The sequence below is a fragment of the Podarcis cretensis genome (genome assembly GCF_951804945.1).
Source record: "Podarcis cretensis genome assembly, chromosome: 12".
Taxonomy (NCBI): Eukaryota; Metazoa; Chordata; class Lepidosauria; order Squamata; family Lacertidae; genus Podarcis; species Podarcis cretensis.
In genome coordinates, this window is record NC_137181.1 from 20,338,515 (window position 1) to 20,360,236 (window position 21,722).

A 21,722-nucleotide genomic window follows, 5' to 3' on the forward strand; every position below is an offset into this window, starting at 1 on the left:
CTGCCACCAGCATGGATGGTTTTAGAACAGGAGTTCATAAAGGATAAAGCTGACAGTGGCTACAAGCCACAACAGCTATGTCCTTCCTCCACCATCAGAGGCAGTAGACCTCCAAAGACCAGTTGCTGGGAATCACAAGTGAGCAGAGAACTGTAGTGCTCAGCTCCTGCTCTTGGGCTTCCCACTGTGGGAACTGGATGCTGGAGCAGATAGGTCACTGGCCTCATTCAGCAGGGCTCTTCTTAAGTTCCTACATCTGTCATCAGTGGGTGAAGGGGAAAGTAAGCAAGCCCCATTAAAGGAAAGTAAGGCAAGTATGGTTTTGCCCATTTCATGCAAAAAGAGTAGATCAATATAATTAAAGCCAAACATTCCAAGAATAAGATCAATGACAAACTAAAAACAGTAGTGTTCATATCTAGGTAGGTTTCTCTAAACAAAGATGTTTTTAGCAGGTGCAAAAAAAGAATACTGTGAAATGCACCTGCCTGGTGTCAGCAGGTACGGAGCAGGGGCTAGGCTGGTGCAGATCAGCCCCATCCCTGCTGAGTCTTCTGTAAATCTGCTCCCCAGATTTGTACCGTAGGCCTGTGCCCCAAGTCCTTTAAGTACGTAGCAATGACATACTGCCATACAAACCCCATACAATTTCTGGTGCCAGGTTGCAACTCAGAATGGGCTGCATATTTTTCAGCAACGACTACACACTGAGTGGTGGTGGGTCATGCTTTAATCCCGATACACGTAATTACTGGGGAGGTGAAGGTGATACACGGACTTGTAAACATAAAACATGGGTGGATCTCAGAGAGCTTCCTGCTGCTCTTCCCCCTCCCAAGAAGATTTGCAAGTGTTACTCTGTTCTCTTAGTGGATGTTATTTATATGAGCTTCCAACTGGGTATAAAATTTCCTGACATGAGATCATCCCTCTAGCGAGGAAAATGTTTAATCCATTTCACTTTCCTTCAGTCACAGCTATTGTTATACAATGATGCAAGACGGTGTTGCAGAGTATGGAAAGTTTGGACACATCCCTGTAGAAGCAGAATTTTGTACTGCACTGCAGAAACTGTTTCAAAGAGGTCATAGGTGAGGATCAAAATAGAAAGTATTTGTCCAAGAACAGAAACATGTAGCACGTTTACAGAACAATTGCAAATTGTTGATGCCAGATGTGTTGAAAGCACACAGCCTCTCTACTTTAACTTATACATATGCATCTTCCTTTGGAACCCCCCCCCCCATACTCATTCCCCAAATCCTTGTCAGTCTTCAGCAGTTTATTTACTTCCAAGAAGCATTCTTCTCTGCCAAACAAAAGCAAATTGCCCTCCATCCAGTTCCAAACACAACCCCCCAGGGTAGAGGGGCAGAAATTCATCTTGCAAATATGTGTGTGAGAAAGGGACTCCCAAATCTTTCATCTCCAAAATAAAGCCATATCTTGCTGAGTGTTAAGTCACTTCTAAGACTGCAGTTCCTTTTAAAAGGAGAGACAAAGACAGTACAACACCTGGCAAAGGTAATTCAACTAAGACATTCTGGACATTTTTAGGAGGGGTCTTTTAGATAAGAAAACATCCTAATTACAACTACTCTGATCATTACACAACATGGAACAACCAACCATGGTGTTGATGTAACATGATCGCTGGCAGTATGACTGGAAAATAATGAATGCATTTCCTCTAGTTGAGTCAACAAGAGTGAATTGAAGATATGGGGTTGGCTTGGATACTCCCCCCGCCAAAGCGCCACATCCTGTGCACAAGCACTGCTATTATGTACTACGCAAGCAATTGACTGGCTTTTTGTGGTTGTTGTTGTTGCCTATAAACAGAGCATAAAGGACACACAGCTCCTCTATGCTTCAGATCTGATTTTGGTTTTGTGTCATTTATTTTCTGAGTATTGATATCCTAATATTCTATCCAAAGACCATTCCAGATCCATTATGAAACTGTAAAAAAAATAAATGGTGCTAAACTCTGTACCGATCATTGTGGCTAGTCTACTTTATATGCTCAAACGATTTTTAGGGCTAGCTTTTCTTAAAACCAAGGGCAAAAACTGCTGTATGGGCAGTCACCCACATTTTTTAGGTTAATACCAATGGACACTGCTTCAGAAATGCAAGGAAATGCATCCAGTTAGAATGAACTGATTGCACTAATTGACACCACCCACCATCTGACTCAGGGTTTGAATGATGCACTTCAATGGTCTTGAACTGTTGCACAAATGCAACTCTTTCAATGTGCTTTACACCTGATCCTATCTGCTTTATCAGACCAAGTTATCAGGTCATTAGTCAACCTTAGCCACACAAAAGCCTGCTTTCCATGCTCTCCTCCCCAAAATTCCCCTGAAGTCTGTGGCAAACTAAAGGGGGAAAAGACGAATATGAAGAAATGTATTATTTGCAATAGTTTCTTTCTTTCTTATAAATATGTCAATACAACCAAGAATTAACAAAAACCAACAATGGAAAAATGCATACGCTGATAGCAATATTACTATACAGTATTGTATAGTATTGACCTTGTTGTTCTAGATACAATGGAAGAAGAGCAATATATTTCTAATTTATGAGCTATTAAGATGGATCTGTTAACCCCATGTTCTGGTGCCTGCAAAATGAATTTCCACACTTAATGAAAATGCAAGTGAAGAGTGATTTCAGTCCAGGAATGTCTATTGGGCCATATCTACTGGGAGGTTGGTCTCTCTCTCTCTCTCTCTCTCTCTCTCTCTCTCTCTCTCCACCAGGCGGATGCTCAGTTTGCCATCCAGCAAATTCTGTCCCCAGACTCCATTTCCAGCTACTTACCTAATAAGGCAATGTGCAAGTTGACTGGCTGGCTTATAGGTCATGTAGTGTTTACCTTTCAAGCAACTGACAGCCTACCTTTTGGCAGACAGAGGGTGCTCAGCTATCCTCTCCCAATTGCTGCAGAAAGTTTTCTATCCAGTCATAGGAAATCTTTAGATCAACAACATACGGTGGGGGTGAGGGAAGAAAAGGATGCACTGTCAAAAAAATATCACGGAGCAACATGAACTGGGCAAGAGGATGAATCACATTTGTAAAGAGCAGCTGACATTATATGTCATATTAAATGATACAATAAAATGCTTTCCTACATGTCCAAGTATTTCCAGTTTTAAAAACTTGATTAAAAGTGAATTAAATGGGTGCATCTATGGACTTTATAAAGTAAATTGTTAATTCAAAGTGCATGAGGTAAAAAGCAATCAGAAGCAACAATTATATAGAATAGCAGTGTTAAATCTATTTTATTTCCTTACATTTATAGCCTGCCTGTCTTCCACCATGGAGCCCATAGTGGCATGTATGTGGCTCCCAGGTGGTCTCCCATCTTGTAGACTAGCCCCTGTTTAGCTTCAACAAGGTAGTGGCCTCATGTGGTTTCAGACCATTCCAGTTTACCCATTTCTGGGGACCTATTCTACATTTTTAATTTCTGTTTAAAGCAGCTCATAGGATACAGGTAGGGAACATGCAAAACACATTCAAAGATGTATGAACATTCTGCAGTCACCAGAAACCCACCAGTAGGACTACTAGACTTTTTGCAGTCCAAGATGGCAAGAGGGGCTTTTGCCCACTTGAGGCAGAAATCGACTGATAGTCAAGTATGCTTGGCTTTACTGCTTTACTTAGTCATCAGGGAAGACTGTCCTTTCAGGGCAAACAACATACAATAGGATTACAGAAAGCCCCACATTGAAGTACAATGCTACTGAATTAAGAACTTAACAATTTGGGTTGGTGTCACTCTGCCATTTTAATGTTTTTGATTCTCTGTGGCTCCAGATTCAGTCCTCAGGTCACCCAGAATCTGACTGCTCCCAAAGTCATTTTAAATTTGCTAGCTGCTGTCATCCCCGGGATTACTAATGAAGCATCTATGCAAGATCAGCAGTGAGAACACTCATTATATTTAGGATAGAGTAATGGCAAAAACAGTTCACCCTCCTCTGCCAGACTTGTGACTGAGGTAGCTTACTATATTGGTCAGGAGCCTGTCCAAGCTCTCGTTGTTAAGAAACAGGCCCACACTTCTTCTTCACCCACCTTCCCCATAATCAGCTTCTCTCCTTTCCTTTAGGGAGCAACTGATCCCCCTCGTGCTGTTGCTACCATGTTTCAGTAGTCCTCAGCATGTCATTTTGTTCTTAATTAAGGTACTAATAGGTATGGGGTAGGAAACACACCCTGGCTCCTTGGCAAGTCACAGGATGATAAACTCTGTCACTTCTACGGGAGATCAAGCAAAGCTGTTGATTCATATGCCCACAAAATATTCCTAACAGACCTGGCACATCATCTGATGGCCAGGAGAAGCTTTGCCTGGGCCAACAAGAACCTCATGAACTCTTCTTATCTCTCTTGAAGAGGCTAGGCTGCAGCTCAAGAAAAGCGACACAAGAGCAGCAGAATCACATGGACCAGCTCTTGCTAAACTGTACCACTTCAGAAGGTATGTGGCCAAAACATGTTTACATGCTCACCTTCCATGTACTATATATTCAATGGGTAGGGGAAGATGCAGGCTAACTTCGTTGCACTTTGGTCCCATTGAAGTCAATGTGAATAGGCTAGCCATGTGATCAGCCCCAATGATTTCAATAGGGGGGAAAAGAGAGTAGGGCAAAAATGCCATCCCGCAATAGTAGCCATCGGATTTACCATTTGACTTTTCCTTGTTAGCAAGTCCTAAATCTATAAATTAGTCTTGTTTGGACTTAAGCTTTGAAATAAGATAATGCCCCTTTTGTAGAGATTTAAAAACGCAGTCAGCAAACTGCAACAGAAGCTGCATAATATAACGTGACTGCATGTGATTTGCTTCTAATGAAGTTCATGCTCATCCCATCACTCTTAGGGCTGGGTGGCTTATGAATAGAATGTGCTGTTGAGAAAAGGGTCTGCAAACCTCCCTCTTATCATTTACTCTCAACATTATTCCAAGAGTTCAGTGCAGATATTTCAAACCTACTAAGGAGGGTTAAGAATTTCCAATCCACTTGCAATTGGATTGCAACATGAATTGTTGCATTCTGCTTAACCGTGTGCTCTTGACTGGTAGCAACTCTCCAGAATGACATGCAAAGGACCTTTTCATTTCCACTGACACAGTATCTTTCAAGTTTAACTGAGTAGGTCAGAGGCTGAATGTGGAACCTCATAAATGCAATTCCTTGCATTGAAAGGGAGGGCCTTCTTCATCACCCTCACTCTCAACCCTCTGACTCTCCCTGGTGTCCCAAATGTGACTAAAATGCAACATTTTAAATAGCAAGTTCCTAAGAGCAAAGGTCCATCTTTCATTTTTGGTGTTAACAGAAGCAACCTAACAACCTCATTTAATTGTAATTTTTTATGCTAGTCTTTAGGAGTCTGGTTCTTGAGCAGGACATACGGTCACGGGAAAAAGAAAGTACACCCTCTTTGAATTCTGTGGTTTTACATAATAACAATCTGTTCCTTAGTAGGTCTTAAAATTAGGTAAATACAACCTCAGATGAATAACAACACATGTCATATTATACTGCGCCATGATTTATTTAACAAGAAATAAAGGCAAAATGGAGAAGTCATGTGTGAAAAGCTAAGTACACCCTTATGCTTCCATAGGAATTAAGAGGCTAAGTAGCAGACAGGTGATGCTAATCAAATACCCTTGCTTAATTGATCATCAGCAATTGTGCCCACCTCTATAAAAGTGAAGTTTTAGCAGTTTCCTGGTCTGGGGCATTCAGGTGTTTTTTTAAATACAAAACCAAGGATGCAAATGAAAAAAGAAATCAAATATTCACAAACATATTAACCAGAAGGTTGGTGGTTTGATCCCACCCAGAGATGGCTGTGGGTAGGATTCTTGCACTGCAAAATAAACCTCAGGGCCCCTTCCAGCTATACAGTTCTATGATTCTATGTATAAATATCACACACAACTGCAAAATGCACACAGAATGGGGAAATGGGCATCCATTCATCCTCAACCTGGTTTAAGGCATATTTATTCAAATCTGTGTCTCCTTGTACAAGGCTATGTCCCCACATATATAGCCAATCTCCAAGGGCCATCCTTTACTTGACTCTACAATGCTTAATTGGACTTTGTACAATATATTTGGCTTGAACAAAGAAACAAGCTCTTCCCATTAGCTGAAGTAATTTGAAACAGACTTTCCTGTTGTGTAAATGCAAATATTCACACAACGAGACAGTTTGAGCCAATTAATTTAGGAATACAGATCAAAAAGATATTTGTAAGCCTAAAATGCCTTCACAACATTACAAGGCCAAACAAACAAACCCCAGCAAAAAGTATTTTGTAGAAGAGACTGTTGTTCCCATTCCTAGTCACATCCTTGCTTTTCAAACATGTTGGTTTTTGGAATATCTTTTTGGGCCAAAAAGAGCAGAACTCTGAGCACAGCACATGACACATAGCCACGAAAACTCATTCATGTCAAGAGTCTACGCTGGCATAGTGCAATCAACTAGCAGCCAGGCATATCCTACGAAGAGGAACAAAGAAAACAAAGTTGAACAAACACAGATTTTAGAGGAAAAGGGAAGGGTGAGGAACCATAGAAGTTTTTTTGTTTGTGTTCAGTGATACCAAGGAGGTTTCTCAAGGGTGGGCTGTATAAATTCATAATATATTATCAGGGGACGAACCACAATTCAGTAACAGAACCCATATTTTGCATGAAGAAGAATCCCAGTCCAATCCCTGGCTTCCCTGTCTAAAAAGACTGGGTAGTAGATGATGGGAGCAGACTCCTACCCAAGGACCTCTGCCAGCCAGGGCAAGCCAGAGTAGATCATGCTGGGCTACATGGGGAAATGCCCTGACCTACCTGAAGGCAGCTTCCTATGTTATTTAGAAAAAAGCCACTGCCAGGAAACACATATGCAGGTTATAAAAATCAATGCATAACATAGAATTAAAAAATAGCTGCAAAGCTACAGATCCAAAATTTGGCATAGCCTCCCTAACACACAAACACCAAATTAACCAAATAAAGTCTAAGAGGAAATACACATTACACACTTTTATTCAGGAGACATAGGTGAGTTCTATTAATCACACATGACAATGACATCATTCCTAACCGCAGGATATTTTTTGAGTAACTCTTTAAACTGACTGAATTGTGCCTGAGTTGGGGAAAACCCCATTTAATGTTCTGGGCTCAAGTACCATCAGCAGCATGTGGATTATTATGGAGAAACTATTTCTTCTGCTCTTGAAAGTGACTTTCATGACTGAACTCTTATTGGACAGAGCTTGTGAAAGCTCGTGATGCAGCAGCCTTGAAGTATGAAGTATGGTCTCTGTGAGGATTGGAGAATGCCTGGGAACTCTAGTTACATCGCCTTAGAATCGTAGAATCATAGAATCATAGAGTTGGAAGAGACCACAAGGGCCATCGAGTCCAACCCCCTGCCAAGCCTTGAGTACCATGGAAGAAGGAGAGGGTGGAAATGAAACTAATGACACCCCCTTGGGGCACTTCTTCATTGCAGCTAAGCTCCTGTCCTGGGATACTGCACTCATTAATCCCTAGATCATATTCTGAAAAGTCAACGGTCCATTACAATTAGGACTGTGCTCCAAAGAACCCAAAGAATTTCTGCGGAAAGGGAGCTTCTGCGTTTTTTATATATATAATTAGATCCAGAAAAACTGAGGTGGATGATTGAAAAGGAATGATCTCACTCAAATAATTTTATTGGACAGATGCTTCCATTTCATTCTCATCTTTGGACAATAAAGCCATATTTAAGTGATTTACCATGTGTGCAAATAATCCCTTTTGGATTTGGCTTTTCTGCCAAGGCCTATTTCAATTAGTTGTAACTTATCAAGAGGAATGCAATAATAAACTCCATGGGACTCTTTGAGAAGGTGACATGCCAAGACTTTCATGTAGCATATGGCTGCCCCAACAGCCTAAAATCCTCATCATTCCAGGGTCAGAAATGGAGCACTAACGGAGTCCCTAAGATCCCGAAGTTCACAGGCTCTAACTTCACTGCACAACGGGGGGGGGGGGGGGGGGGGGACGTATTCACAGCCCATTTATGTACTTCTTTTGCTCCAGACAATTATTCAAAAAGAAACAGAGCAGTCAAATTTAAGGGTCTCAAATATTTTTGCTTCCAAAGCTCCAATATTACAGAAGCTTCTTATCCAGCAAGTTGCTCGTTTAAGCAAGATATTTACCAATTTACCCCATGATACATGTACGTACTTAAAGTGTAGTATGACCTGATTTGTAAGCCAAAATTCAAGGGGGCAGATGCTCCTGAACACCAGCATCTTGCTTCTTCCCTCTCAAACTTCCCTTCTTGGACAGCCTCCAAATTCCCCCGACCCCAAACTCCCCTGTGTTCAAATAGCAGTTTGGAGATCTGACACAAGTCGTTTTAAATAGGGTAATTGTGGGAGGGGAAACAGAGCTATTTTCACCAAAATCTTTGCCAAAATCCCTATGCCGCTTTTTAAACTCTAGAAAGTGTATGTTTACTCATCTGAATGTTAGTCAGAAGTTTATAGTTTTAAATCCCTTGCTTTCTGAGCTCTCTTAATGTTCAATACAATTAGTTATGCTTGTAAACTTTTGAGAGAGAGAGAGAGGCTGTACTTGTTTACATATCAGAAAATGTCAACAGCAAAGCGTGCTTTTGCACAACTTCTGTTATAAACAGGAGGCAGCATTTTACCCACTTCAAAACCCATTAAAGAAATGAGTGACGGTGTTGCATCACAGTCATTTTAAACCCCCCCCCCCCCACAATTGAACACATGAATCTGAATTATGCTAAGTCATCTCCTTGATCTACCTAGCCAGCTACGGTCTACAACACCAACCATAAGAAGTTCTCCAAAGTCTCAGACTAATTGCTACACAATTTTTGACGAGTAGGTGCAGAAATGTATTAAGACACCTTATTATAGCCATCTGTACTAGTGTAGCTGACACCGTGACCTCCACAGTTGTTTTTACACAGGTCCAGGTTTGTCCAAAAAACAAACAAGGCTGGTATCAGCTCTTTGAATCTACTAGAGTGTAGATATTCTAGCCTGCTGATGGCTGCACTGGGTCCCCTTCAAATAAATGTTCTGCCCAGGTATAGTGGTACCTCTGGAAGCAAACGCAACCTGAGACAGCGCATCGCAATTCGCCGCTTCCATGCATGATGTCATTTTGAGCGTCTGAGCATGCACGAGCGGCGAAACCTGGGTCACCGTGGAGTGCAACCCAAAAATGCTTAACCTGAAGCTACTTCAACCCGAGGTATGACTGTACTCTGACCAGCACCAGGCAGCTGGACCTAGCCACACTTTTTAATTTCTCACAATTCTAGGTCTCTGAAGTGGAATCACTGTCACATTCTGGGAAACAGAAAAGGTGGCTACATTCAGCTACCAGGTCACTTCTCCAGAGCCCACTAGAAGCTGAAGCGATCTATCAAAGGATGCACCCCCCAAAAAAATCTTGGAGGCAGCCCTGGGGTTGAGGGTGGGGGGTTAAAAATCTTTTCAGGAAGCATGGTTTACCCTTGTGGGACTAGGCATGCAGGCAGTGCGCAGACAGGTAGCATAATAGAAAGGAGGTTGAATCTCTCTCAGGAAGCTTCTAAGTGCAAAAAACAAAACAGCCTGAAAAAACCTGAAAAGACTGAAACAAACAAAACACAAACTTTGTTGCTCGAATCATGAGGAACTATGGCTTCTCTCTCACACATGCAACGGATGACGTAAATCTCACTTGTACCACTTTAGGCTGCAGATGTAAACTCATATAACACACTGTGTGTGTACACACTGCACGTATACACACACCACAAAACACAGTGTCATATGAGCTTGCATCTGCAACCCAAAGAGGTTCAACTTAGATTTATGTCATTATCTCTTGAATGTGTGAGAATGAAGCTACAGTTCTTTGTGGTTTCAGCAGCAAAGTTTTTGTTTTGTCTATCTGTTTCAGTCTTTTGAGGTTTCTCAGGCTAAATGACTAAACAACAGCAACAGGCTGTTTTATCTTTGCATTTAGGAGCTTCATGAAAGATATCTGACCTCCATTATATTATGCTAGCCTTGCTACACACACACACCCTGCACCTAGAAAGCAACCATGGGAAAGACGCACTTAGAAAACTAGCACATCAAGGGAAAGTTTGTGAAAAGGAGCAGTATACCATGCTCATGGGGTATCATGTATTTGAATAAACCCCAACATTAAAATTTCCCTGCACATGCAAATCTAGCGCATTGTTCAGTCCTCAGTATAATCTGTACCAAACTTAGGCAGCTTGGACACATCCAAGATGAAAAATGAAAATGGGCCTACACATAGGCTTTTCATTCATTTCTTAAAATGAATGCACTCTGCCAATTTCAGTCAAAGATACAAAAGGCACAATGCATGTCAGCTTTCTTGCTTAGGAGCCAAGCCTTTCTTATCACTAGAGAAGCTCTAGAATGTGAACGTTCTCTTCAACATTCAGCACTTAAAATGCCATTTCAAAGAATGCAATTTCAGTGTTGTAGCAAGGACTACAAAAATGAGCTCTGCAACTATATATAGAAGACTACTTTTTGAAACCTTCAAAATTTCTTGGTTTTGTAAATTACATAACAACCACCACTGAGCTTGCAACCGGAAAATCATCTCCATTCAGCCCACAAATTGAGGTCCTTTCCCTGCGCAACTCCTTACATTCCAGACGGTTAATGGAACTCTTTTTAGCTGTGCCTTTATTTGGAAACAAGTAAGAGCCATCTGTGCGCCTAGCTGTTTTCATAAATGAGTACTGGTCACATGCAAGCGGGCAATGGCTTGGCAAAATGAATGAAATCTTCAGTTGGCGCCAAGAGCACAGCCATGTGCTTCTGCTTCCCATAATACACAAAACGGACATGTTTTGCTTTAAATATAAGCACATTATCCTCCAAGGTTGTAGAAAAGAGAGCAGAGAAAAACAAGTCTCTGCACTTATCATAAAAACGGCTTGATCTGGGAAATATGGCGGCTTGCCCATTGCAATGTTCCAAGCAGCCAAGAAGAAGAAAAATAATCATCCAGTGGTCAGGCTGAATTAAGAGTTTAATTAAGATACGGTTATTCAGCTGGCTGCCCTTGCTTACCCTCTGAAATCCCTCTCAATCAAGGAATTCTTTTTTCCCCACCAAGGCTTTTGGGGAGCACCCCAGGGACCTTTCCAGACCACCCCCACCCCATTTATGTGGCAGTCACTTTGTTGTTGTGTGGGGTGCTCATGTCTCACCTCCTCATGCTAGCATGGGACCAAAGTGCTTTGCACAATTCAGATAGATTTAAAGACAAAAATAACAGAAATACAATATGTTTTAAAACAATGTGTAAGCAACAGAAAATCAGCCTTAAGCCTTAGGGAACTCATTTCTTCATACATACTTTTTATTCTTTGGAAAATAGGAAGCTGGCTTACTCTCAACACTGACTGGCTGCAGCTCTCCCAGGCTCTCCTAGCCCTTCCTGGAGATCCCAGGGGTGGAACCTTCAGCACGCAAAGCAGCAGCTCTATCACTGAGCTACGGTACTTCCTCTACATGTCTATGCCTGACGCTGGGGATATGTCTACAATCTCTTTGCAAAGTCAGGCTAAGCTACCCAAATGAAAGACAACGTGGAACAATTTGTCAGAGATGCAGTCCAGGAAAGGGAACAGGTAGTAAGATTGGTGCGGTGGACAAATCAGAAAAGGCTTGCAGAGATAAGAAAGTAAATGGGAATAGGCAGAGGCAGCAAAGCAAGGAATGGAACTCATGAGAAGGGAGACAAGGAATAAAACAGTTCCTTTCTGCAATTGTTTTGCAAATCTGACCCCTGCCTTTTTAAACTCCAGTTGGAAATCTAGATTGTAGAGTTTAGGTGACGGGGTTCTGCGCATAAACAATTTCCTTAAAAAATATTAAAATTTGTGATCCCCACACACAATTTTGATGTCTCCCTTGATGTGAACAGGAAGTTAGAAAAAGGCTATAGTCCAAAGAAGTTTAGCCAGGAACACAAAGCAACTCACCACTGAAAACCTTGGGGGCAAGGAAGGTCTTTAGCAGTGGGTTGCAATTTGCCCTCCAGAAAGCAATTTGCCCTCCAGCAAGCACTTTCATGATGGTGCCTCTTCCATCTCCCCACTCATCTGCACCATTTTACAAACAAACAAAACAAAGAAGGCAAACCTATTGCAGACTTAATGTGGATATTGACTAGCATGCTTTTAGACTCATGAATCCTGTGTACAAAAAAATAAATGCACTATTAAAAGCACCAATTTTTAAATGACATTTCATGCTTTATGCCTTGGTGGTCCTCTTACAAGCTAACATTTGACAAAGGCCAATCAAAACAAAATTTGTCTCAACAATGGATGTTTGAAGACTGTTCTTTATAACAGCAAATGCAGATGTCTGCACAGATGTTTTGTTCAACCAAATGCCATTCTGGCCAACTTTACTTCTGGGATGGTTTTCTTTGTGAGAGGTTCTCTGGGCAAGTTAGAGTACAGTACATACCCCGCAAGTGTCCCAGAAAAAAACAGGACATCCCTTTTTCCCCACCAGAGCAAGGTGGTCATTTTGGGCACTGTGATTTTGCATGATTTTGCGCCAAAACCTCACCCTGGAGAAAGCACATCTTTGGGGCTCCGTGATTTTGCACAAGTCACATGACTTCCGTGGAAGCACAGCTGGGAAGACACAGAACCTAGTTTTGGGACTCAACATGTTGGAGGGTAAGAGAGCGTAAAATAAGCAGTAAATCATGTCTAGCTTGGGACTCAGGCCTTGCCTCTTCTCTGACAGACAATCTAACATCTGCTATGTGTCCTAGTCATGCAGAGACACTGATCAGCTGCTCCCAGCTAGATTTTCAATGGATAACAATAGCAGAAACCATTATTTTGTAAGGGTGACAAATGCTGTATTTGCTTAATTAGAGGGAAATTTGAATTTTTGTGTCCATGTCTCAGTGCCCTCTACACACAGCAGTTAAAACTTTAACTACTTGGAATGTTAAAACTAAACACAACCTTTGGATCTCAAATCTAAAGAAATATTTTGGATTGCTTTAAAAATTTGTACGGCTTACCTCTCCAAACCACAACGTCACTTTTTTCCTACTTTCTCGTTTAACTGCAGAGACTACTGAAGCAACTTAATCTGTGTTTATAATGTGTCTTAAATTACTCACTCTGAAGAAGAAAATGGGACAGTCAGATGCTCAGATTCCTTCCAATCTCAGAGCCAATGACTGCTTCAGTTTGCTTCAAAAGGTAATTTACGCCACATGTAAAATAAGCTTTCTGAGTATCAGTCAGCATTCAGTTTTGTTCTCTTTTGAATCTCGAACAGAAGCCAACCTTTCCTTTCCCACTAACTGTTTTAATTCACTTAAACCGGGAGATGCAACAAACTTCTACCAAACTTTGTTTTTCAAAGAGAAAAACGACTACCAGACTTTTAGAAGACATCTGAAGGCAGCCCTGTTTAGGGAAGCTTTTAATGTTTAATAGACTATTGTATTTTAATATTCTGTTGGAAGCTGCCCAGAGTGGCTGGGGAAACCCAGCCAGATGGGCGGGGTATAAATAATAAATAATAAATAATAAATAATAAATAATAAATAATAAATAATAAATAATAAATAATAAATAATAAATAATAAATAATAAATAATATATAATATATAATATATTATTATTATTATTATTATTATTATTGTTATTGTTATTATTAAACTCAGGCTTGAGTTTCCTCTCAAATGAGAGACAATCACAACAACATTTCATACTGCCAAGAGCTGGAAGTGCAAATGATCAATCACAGTGGAAAAGGTGACTTGCCAGACACAGATCCATCAGCCATGACATGTATGTGGCAATTCTCTCTTTTTTAACATTCCAGGCAGGTGGCAAAACCCAGGGTGTTTACTGAGACCCTAGTACAATAGCCTACTTTACATGGCTGGAGGACAGAGTTCAACTGGGCTGGTGAGAAGCAGAGCAGCCCTGCTCCAGCATTTATAAAAGGAAAGCTCCTCCGTGTAGGCTGCCACTCTGTGGACAAACATCTAACCCAACCTTGAGCTTCCCAGCAACATTAAGATACAACAATAATCATGTTTGACTGTGTAATGCTTTTCCTTGTTCACAACTTCTCTAGTCCCTCAGCATTTAAAATGTTCTATAAGTATCTGGTAACAGTCTGCTGGTACTATAACAATTCCAGAATCTGTTAAATGGCAAACACATTTTTCCCTTCTCATTGATATGGGCAGATCCTCCGATAAATGTACAATGCAGATTTAATCTAACATTATCAATCTTTCACTACTCTGCACCTGATCTTTCCATCTGGGTCACTTGCACAAATTTAACATCAGCAGCTGAAATAAGAGCTCTATATAATGTGCCTCTTAATCCCCCTGCTGGAAGTCAGGATACTTAGCATGCTAATAGGACTAGTGTAACCCCCTCCTCCAAGCACTTTGCTTATCTACTCCTGTTTCACCCTCTTCCACGTTTTCCGGGTTATATCAACAGCAGCATTCTCAAGACTAGTCCTTGGAAGCCTTGGCCTTTTTTTCAATACTTTGCAGTCTTAAGCTTCTCTCCATCAATTGTTTTGACATATCCAGGCTGCTCCTCCACATACTCAAAAGCCAGGAGCCAGCACAACTGCAGCGTCTATATAAAGTCTGTGACACGTTATTCTGTGAAGTTCAATATCACAAGCCGTTTTAGTAACACCGTGAATAAGTTTTGCGTTTCCATCTGGAATCAAAAGATACAAACTGAATAATTCATGCGGCAGTCATATCATTTATATTTCCAGAAAACAGCATTAATCCACTGACTGCTCTACTTTCTCAAACAGCAAATAGTATGGAATAATCTGCATTGTGTTATTTTATGCTCCATCGTGGAGGACATCATAGGAGATCTCCCCAACATAGCAAACACTATTGTACAGACCTGGAAACACTTAAGATCCACACTTTTAAGAAAGCAGACTGTTTGAAGCTATGGTATGATCCACAAATGCAGCCTAGCATTTGCTGTATCTTCCACCAAACTTCTCTATAATGAATATACAACACATATAAAATGCTTTTTCTTTATCCACCTAGCCGAATCCCAAATGTTGATGTCTTCCAACCCTCATCATCCCTGGCCATCAGCCATGCGGGTTAAGGCCAGTCAGAGTAGAACTGCAACAACAGCTGGAGGGTCACAGGTTCCACACCCCTTGGCCTTACAGGTTGTGAAACCACCAGCTCTCATTTGTAGCTGGTGAGACACAAAATGTTTACAGCAAAATAAAATAAAAAATCTACAGGCTTGCTGCCTGAATCACTCTTGGTTATGGCACAGCTTCCGATGAGCCGTCTCCAAATCTCCAGTAGGAATTGTGATTAGTGGCACCCAGAGCAGCTGATTCATAGCCAAGGTTTGTATCAACATCTTTGCATCCTGGCCATGAACAGGTAAAAGTTTTTCATTTTGTGGGGCCCTTATCTTTTGTTGAATGCATATTGTTCTATTTGGAATGGTTTTATTTCACAGTTGTGATAATTAATTGCTTTTATAATTTTATATTGTGATGCACTGTATATTATATTATGTTTGTATTGTTTTAATCCTCCCTTGGACCTTATGGTAAAGGATGTGTAAGAAATCTCGTAAATAAAGAATATTTGCACCAAGATTCTATCCTCTTCATTTTAGTCTCAAGCTGCATGACTATTTAACAGAGTAAATACAACATTCAAGTAGGAAAGTGAGCCCTGCAAACTTTTATTTCAGTAAAGATTTAAGATTGATAATTCTCCATGTTCTATTTTAATTTTTTCTAATATAAAGCCGGGTTGCATTCTTATTTGCTCACAGCAAATTTCAGTTGGAATACATTCTCCTCACTGAAGTTATGAATGAGAACAAAACCTCTCCGTCTAACAGCTTTCAAGCACAGCCATGCAATTGTTTTATTTCTTGAAATAGTGTTTTTAAGAAAGCGCTTACCTACTACTTCTGTTAGAGGAAGAAATTATGCCTTTCGGTCTGACAAGAGGGTGGAATCTTTCTCAGGAAGGAAATGTAGAAGCTTAAAGAAAGGTTTCTTCATCAGCAGCAATGCTTCTGGAAGATGAGCAGTCAGAGAGATCCTACTACACTGGTACACTCCCAAAGCTGCATCTCATCAATAATTATAATTAACATCAACTATTAGCAGTTTGTACATATAAAGTTGGCAAATGAGGCAAACAATGGAAATCGAATGGAAGAAACGGTCACATTCCTTAATTCTTCCCATTTACTTGGATGGCAAATTCAATCAGCAAAACGGGATAGCAAATAGCAAAACCAGTAGATTAGAAAGATCACGCTATGCAGGATCTTAAATGTGTTGACTTCTTTTAAAGCTTTGGTCCTCCTTATGACTATGGGAATAACTGCTACACACAAGTTTTCCATGTTTGCAGTCCAAAGTTCTTCACAATCAAGCTGTTTCAATAGTAAAAGGAATTTTGTTGTGCTTTAATGGCCATGCATCCTGCTTAAGGCAGGGGGAGCCAATGAAATGCCCTCCGGAAGCTGGCTGGATCTGATGGGAGTTGGACTCCAGCAACATTGAGAAGGCACTACATGGGTAGCCCCCCACTCCCACCCATCCCAGTTTAGGATACAATTTACGGAACACATTCTCTAACGCCTATTCTCTATGTAGTCATTCCTCACAGTAGAGTCCCTTCTGGTATTACTCCTATGCACATAAACACAAGGCAGTGCTGAGGTGGTTTATTGCAGGGGGTGGGGCTCGTGCTTGACAAATTGCTTTTATTTTTCCATGTTTTATGAAGGCAGATTAAATAACTGCCATTTCCTGCTTTGAATAACTCTTTCGCAGGAGGAAAGATTTCATAACTGCTCTCCGCTACCTAAAATGGGCCGTCCACACCTTTAAGTCCTGGGAGCACAACACTAACTTAAAGCATTTGGCCTATCGGCACCTATATCTTGAATAAGAGCGCTGGGTTGTGTTTTGGGAGACCCAGGAAGGCAGTGATGCACAGATAAAGGGGTTTAAATCATGTGCAGCCAAATGGTGCCTCCCAGCTCTGTTGTTAGCCTACAATTCCCATCACCCCTGACTTTTAGGCCATGCTGGTGGGGGCTAAAGAGAGTCCAGTATCACCTGGAAGGCCACAGGCTTCCCATTGCTGCATTAAGGGTCTTTGGGCTCTTATCTGGGACCTTTCACCAGCTGAAATCTAATGGAGAAGTTACCTAGGACAAGGGTCCTTTCAACAATGGAAGCAAGACGCTGAACTCCACTCTCAGAGAAATGTTTGTGCTGTCCCTTCTCTGCCAGCATTTTGCCCACTGTTGGTTTTTTTGTAAGTGGTTAGTTCATGGATTGTGTTATTTCTTTTATAGTGACTGCATGTGCATTTGCGTTTTGACTTTTAGCCATTTTACTGAGCCTTTGTTGGGGTGGGTGGTGGCGCAGGGATATAAATGTTTCAGTTAAGTAAAAAATAAACCAGCTAAGCAGCAGCACTTTAGCTTTAAGACCAAGACAAAATGAGGGCACATGTTTAAACAGTAGGAGATAAAATCAGGAGTCGGCAACTTGATGCCTTCCAAGTGCAATTACGCTGCATCTCCCATCATCCCTGATCGCTGGCCATGCTGGCTGGGGTTGATAGGAGGTGAAGTCCAACAACACCTGGGAGGACACTCAGTTGGCTATGCTTGCCTGGCACTGGTCATCTTGAGAACCATGGGGCTAAAGAAGAGGGCACAGGTGTTCTCAAAGCTGTCTGGATTTTTGTGAAGTTTCTCCTCTTGCAAATTAAGTATGGGACTGGAACACAGGATCTCTACAATAAACCAACCAAGATTCTTTGTCATCTCTTCCTCAGTTTTCCCACCTTTTCAATATTGTTTCTGTTCAAGAATGCTCTTTTCTAACTTACAAGGATATAGACAGGTTTTTCAATTAAAAAAGGAGAAGATGATGTATGGGTGACTGCTTTCATTTCCCACACAGGTAATTGTAAAGGCTGACCTTAATTTGTGAAGAATGACAAATTGCATGCAATGAATAATACAGTGGTGCCCCGCAAGACGAATGCCTCGCAAGACGAAAAACTCGCTAGACAAAAGAGTTTTCCATTTTTTGAGGTGCTTCGCAAGACGAATTTCCCTATGGGCTTGCTTCGCAAGATGAAACGTCTTGCGAGTTCTTGCGAGTTTTTTTCCTTTTTCTTAAAGCCGCTAAGCCGTTAATAGCCGCTAAACCGCTAAGCCGCTAATAGCCGCTAAGCCGCTAATAGCCGTGTTTCGCAAGACGAAAAAAACGCAAGATGAAGAGACTCGCGGAACGGATTAATTTCGTCTTGCGAGGCATCACTGTACTTAGCATTAGTATAGCACAGGTTAAAGTGTTTTCGGATACAACAAAAGGTGGGCAAAGTGGCACTGAAGAGGAGATGGTTGCCTAAGGCAATCTGGTGACCTTGTGGCTGAAGTAACCTTTGAACTGAGGACTTCCTGGGTCACAGTTTGTTCTTAGCATATGCCAAGAAATACAGCATTTAAGTCAAGGATGGGTGAGATATGGCCCTCCAGAAGTTGTTGGGACCGCAGCTCCCATCAGGCCCAGCAAGACTGGCCAATGGCCAGGACTCTCAACTCTTATCAGTTCTAGCAACATTTGGAGGGCCAAAGGCTGTCCACTCCTGAGAAGTGAATACACACACACACACACTAGCCAAAAGGGGCACTTATGCTAGCTTTGTAGAATAATAGTTAGGAAACCATGAAATCATCTAGCCCAACCCTCTCAAAATATTTGTATTTGGCTAGCAAGCTACATTTTATTTGGGATATTATTCCATAGAAAAATTAATAGGACCAAAGTTATTACTCATCTTCCCCACCTCCTCCTCTTTCCCAAAAGATGATTACTGGTTTTGTGAAAACCAGTGCTAGTGCAACCCAGTTGTCAATTCAAGAACAACACACACACACACACAGAGAGAGAGAGAGAGAGAGAGAGAGAGAGTGTGTTCAGCAGTCAGAGCCTGAGAATTGGCCTAGCATTAAACTAGCTGGCAGTGGGTTAGCGAGGAACATAATTCAGTTTTAACAAAGTATTTCATACTTTTCAATAAAGAGCATATAAAATTTCCATTGTTCAGACTGTCTTATCTATGGTGTTTGCAATCTGCTGTAACACAGAGATATTAAAGGTCAACACATTCTTTTTAATTGTCACACACTTCACGCAAAGAAGGCATTAAGTGTCGTCAAACTTTCCATCCATTGTGAGAATTAAATCACCCCGTAGGCAAAAGAAGAAAAGAGAGATGCAAAATGCCTCGAATGACTGACATGCACAGGCTCTGGGGGAAAGAAATCCTCAGTCACAATTCAACCTGACAAAGCAGTCAAACATTTGCAAGCAACTGGCTTCGAAAACTTTTGGCATCAAGCATTGAAGGAAGAGAGAAGTTACTTACTTCAAAATCCTGTGCGTTTGGGTTTGTATATTTTAAATCCTAGCCTGGGTATTAAAAAGCAAAACAAAAACCCTTGCAGAAAGAAAATTCACAAAAGAAAAATATATATGCCCTAGTAAAACGTCTTTTTATCCAACAGTAAAAACTAGGCTTCATTTCAGAAGTGGCTTCTCGGCTGAGCTACAATTTCTCTCCGAAACAACATACATTCAGGTACTAAGAAAACAGAGTGACACATCACACAAGTCAGTAGCATGCAGGCTTCACAGGCGCAACTGTGGCCAAGATGATTCAGAGCCAGATGAATTTAGAACAGGGCTTTCCAGTGGCGTATGTGCACCAAGCAGAGAACATGTGCAAAAGCTATATTCCAAGGAATGAAAGGCTGGACGAAAATGTTATTGGCAAAAACCTTTCTTTAAATGTCCTCAGACACCTGAAATCCTCAATAGAGCAATCCTGCAGTTCAGCATTTCCATCCATCATTGGGATTCTTACACAGACAACTACAGGCTCTCAAACTTAAGAGGACTAAGCCAAATGCAGTGTGGTAACTTCACACAGGACCAACCTTTTATGGGCTGAACAGTGGAGCTTTGATACCAGCTAATCGACCATAAATAGCTCTTGAAATGCAGAAGGATCATATCAGCTGTTACAACAGGCCTGGCCTGCAGCTACTTCCAAGTCCTTCCCCACTGTCTGAAAGTTTCAGTCCTAGCTTTCATTTCCAGTTTTCAGCACCTCCCCCCGCAAACCCCTCCAAAAAAATATGCAAAAGGGAAAAGAAAGAAAGAAATCAAGTCATTCAGAAAAGAAAAGCCTGGGAAGGACGGGATGAAAGGAAAGAAGATACTTCCAAGCAAAGAGAAAAGATGTACTGTATGAATTGTTTTACCAAGTAAATTGTCCATTGCCACTGCCTGAGTCACAATACAGGCTGTACTTGCCACACTTAAAAAATAAACAGCATTAGAAAAGAGATCTCTTCTAAAAGGTACAGATGAGGTTTTTTATTTTTAAAAAAGTCACTAGGCTTTCTTAATTACTATGTGGATATTATTGGAAGGTGAGAAACAGAACAAAAAACAACAATGAACTTGGATTTTTATGGGGGGGAACAGTCTAAACATGATCCTGTGCTGCAAAGAACATAACAAACTATACAAAAATAAGGAAGATACTAGCATTAAAGCTTTTCATGTGATCAGTGGAACCCAAAACTCCATGGGATTTTATCACACATAAAGCTCTCTGGGCAGGAAGTTCTTACTTCCGTGTTGGGTAACTCTTTATAAGTGTATTAGAACCACACAGGATGTTTCTCAAGTTTCTAACTTCTTTCACATATACCCTTGGAAAAATAAAGCTCTGGTATCTTTAGTCACCCCAGGAAGGAGAAGTGCATTATGCATGGAACTGGGATTCACTGTATTTGTTTAAAAAAAAATCATTCATTTATTTAAAATATTCATTTATTTATTTAAAATATTTTTAGCATACCAATACATATCTATAAAGCCAATTAAAGTTCTAAATCCAGGTTGAGAAATTTGGGGCCTTTCAGAAGTTTTTGGACTACAATTCCCAGAGTCCTCACGACTGGATCTGTTGACTACAGCTGATGAGAGTTGGATCCCAACAGCATCTGGATGGCAGGAGTTGTAGTCCTAGCAAGATGTGCGGAGCCACAGGTTGCCCATCCCTGTTTTAAAGCAGCTTAGGAACAGCCAAGTCTAGGGATGCTATGTGTCTAGGGAAAGATCAACAGGCACAGGGGCATTTGCCCACTGATTTTTGGGCTGGCAATTAGCCGAGGGCATAGAAGAGTGAAGCTCTGTATTACTTGCAGAGGGGAATATAAAGGGGCAGGGAAGCCTGGAGCTCTTCGAAGCTTCAAGATTGTATCCCCTTCCAATCTTATGCTATTAGACAGTTACAATGAATGTCTTCATCACAGACATCAAATGACAATAGAGTGAATTCTTGTCAGGTCCAGATACATCATCTGGCAATGTTATCAAGAGGCTTCATCTCTGTTCTCTTTCTACAACAGAAGGCCACAGAGAGCAATATCTAAGTATGCATTTTCTGACACAG

General features: G+C 41.1%; 1 protein-coding gene across 15 annotated transcripts in view; it reads right to left on the minus strand.

Annotated features, from left to right (window-relative positions):
- The window catches only part of SVIL (supervillin), a 142,482-nt gene that overhangs the window by 78,795 nt on the left and 41,965 nt on the right, over positions 1–21,722 (minus strand). For 10 of the 15 annotated variants that reach the window (XM_079996320.1, XM_079996319.1, XM_079996325.1 and 7 more), the window contains exon 1: positions 15,221–15,287. The exons of 2 other annotated variants lie outside the window; for them this stretch is intronic. In XM_079996320.1, the coding sequence (XP_079852446.1) occupies positions 15,221–15,272 (52 nt within the window). In that variant the 5' untranslated portion in view covers positions 15,273–15,287. Of the gene's footprint in view, positions 1–2,910; positions 2,986–15,220; positions 15,288–16,116; positions 16,234–19,622; positions 20,139–21,722 lie in introns of those variants that run through there. 3 more of the 15 variants (XM_079996316.1, XM_079996318.1, XM_079996317.1) reach the window with 3 other exon arrangements.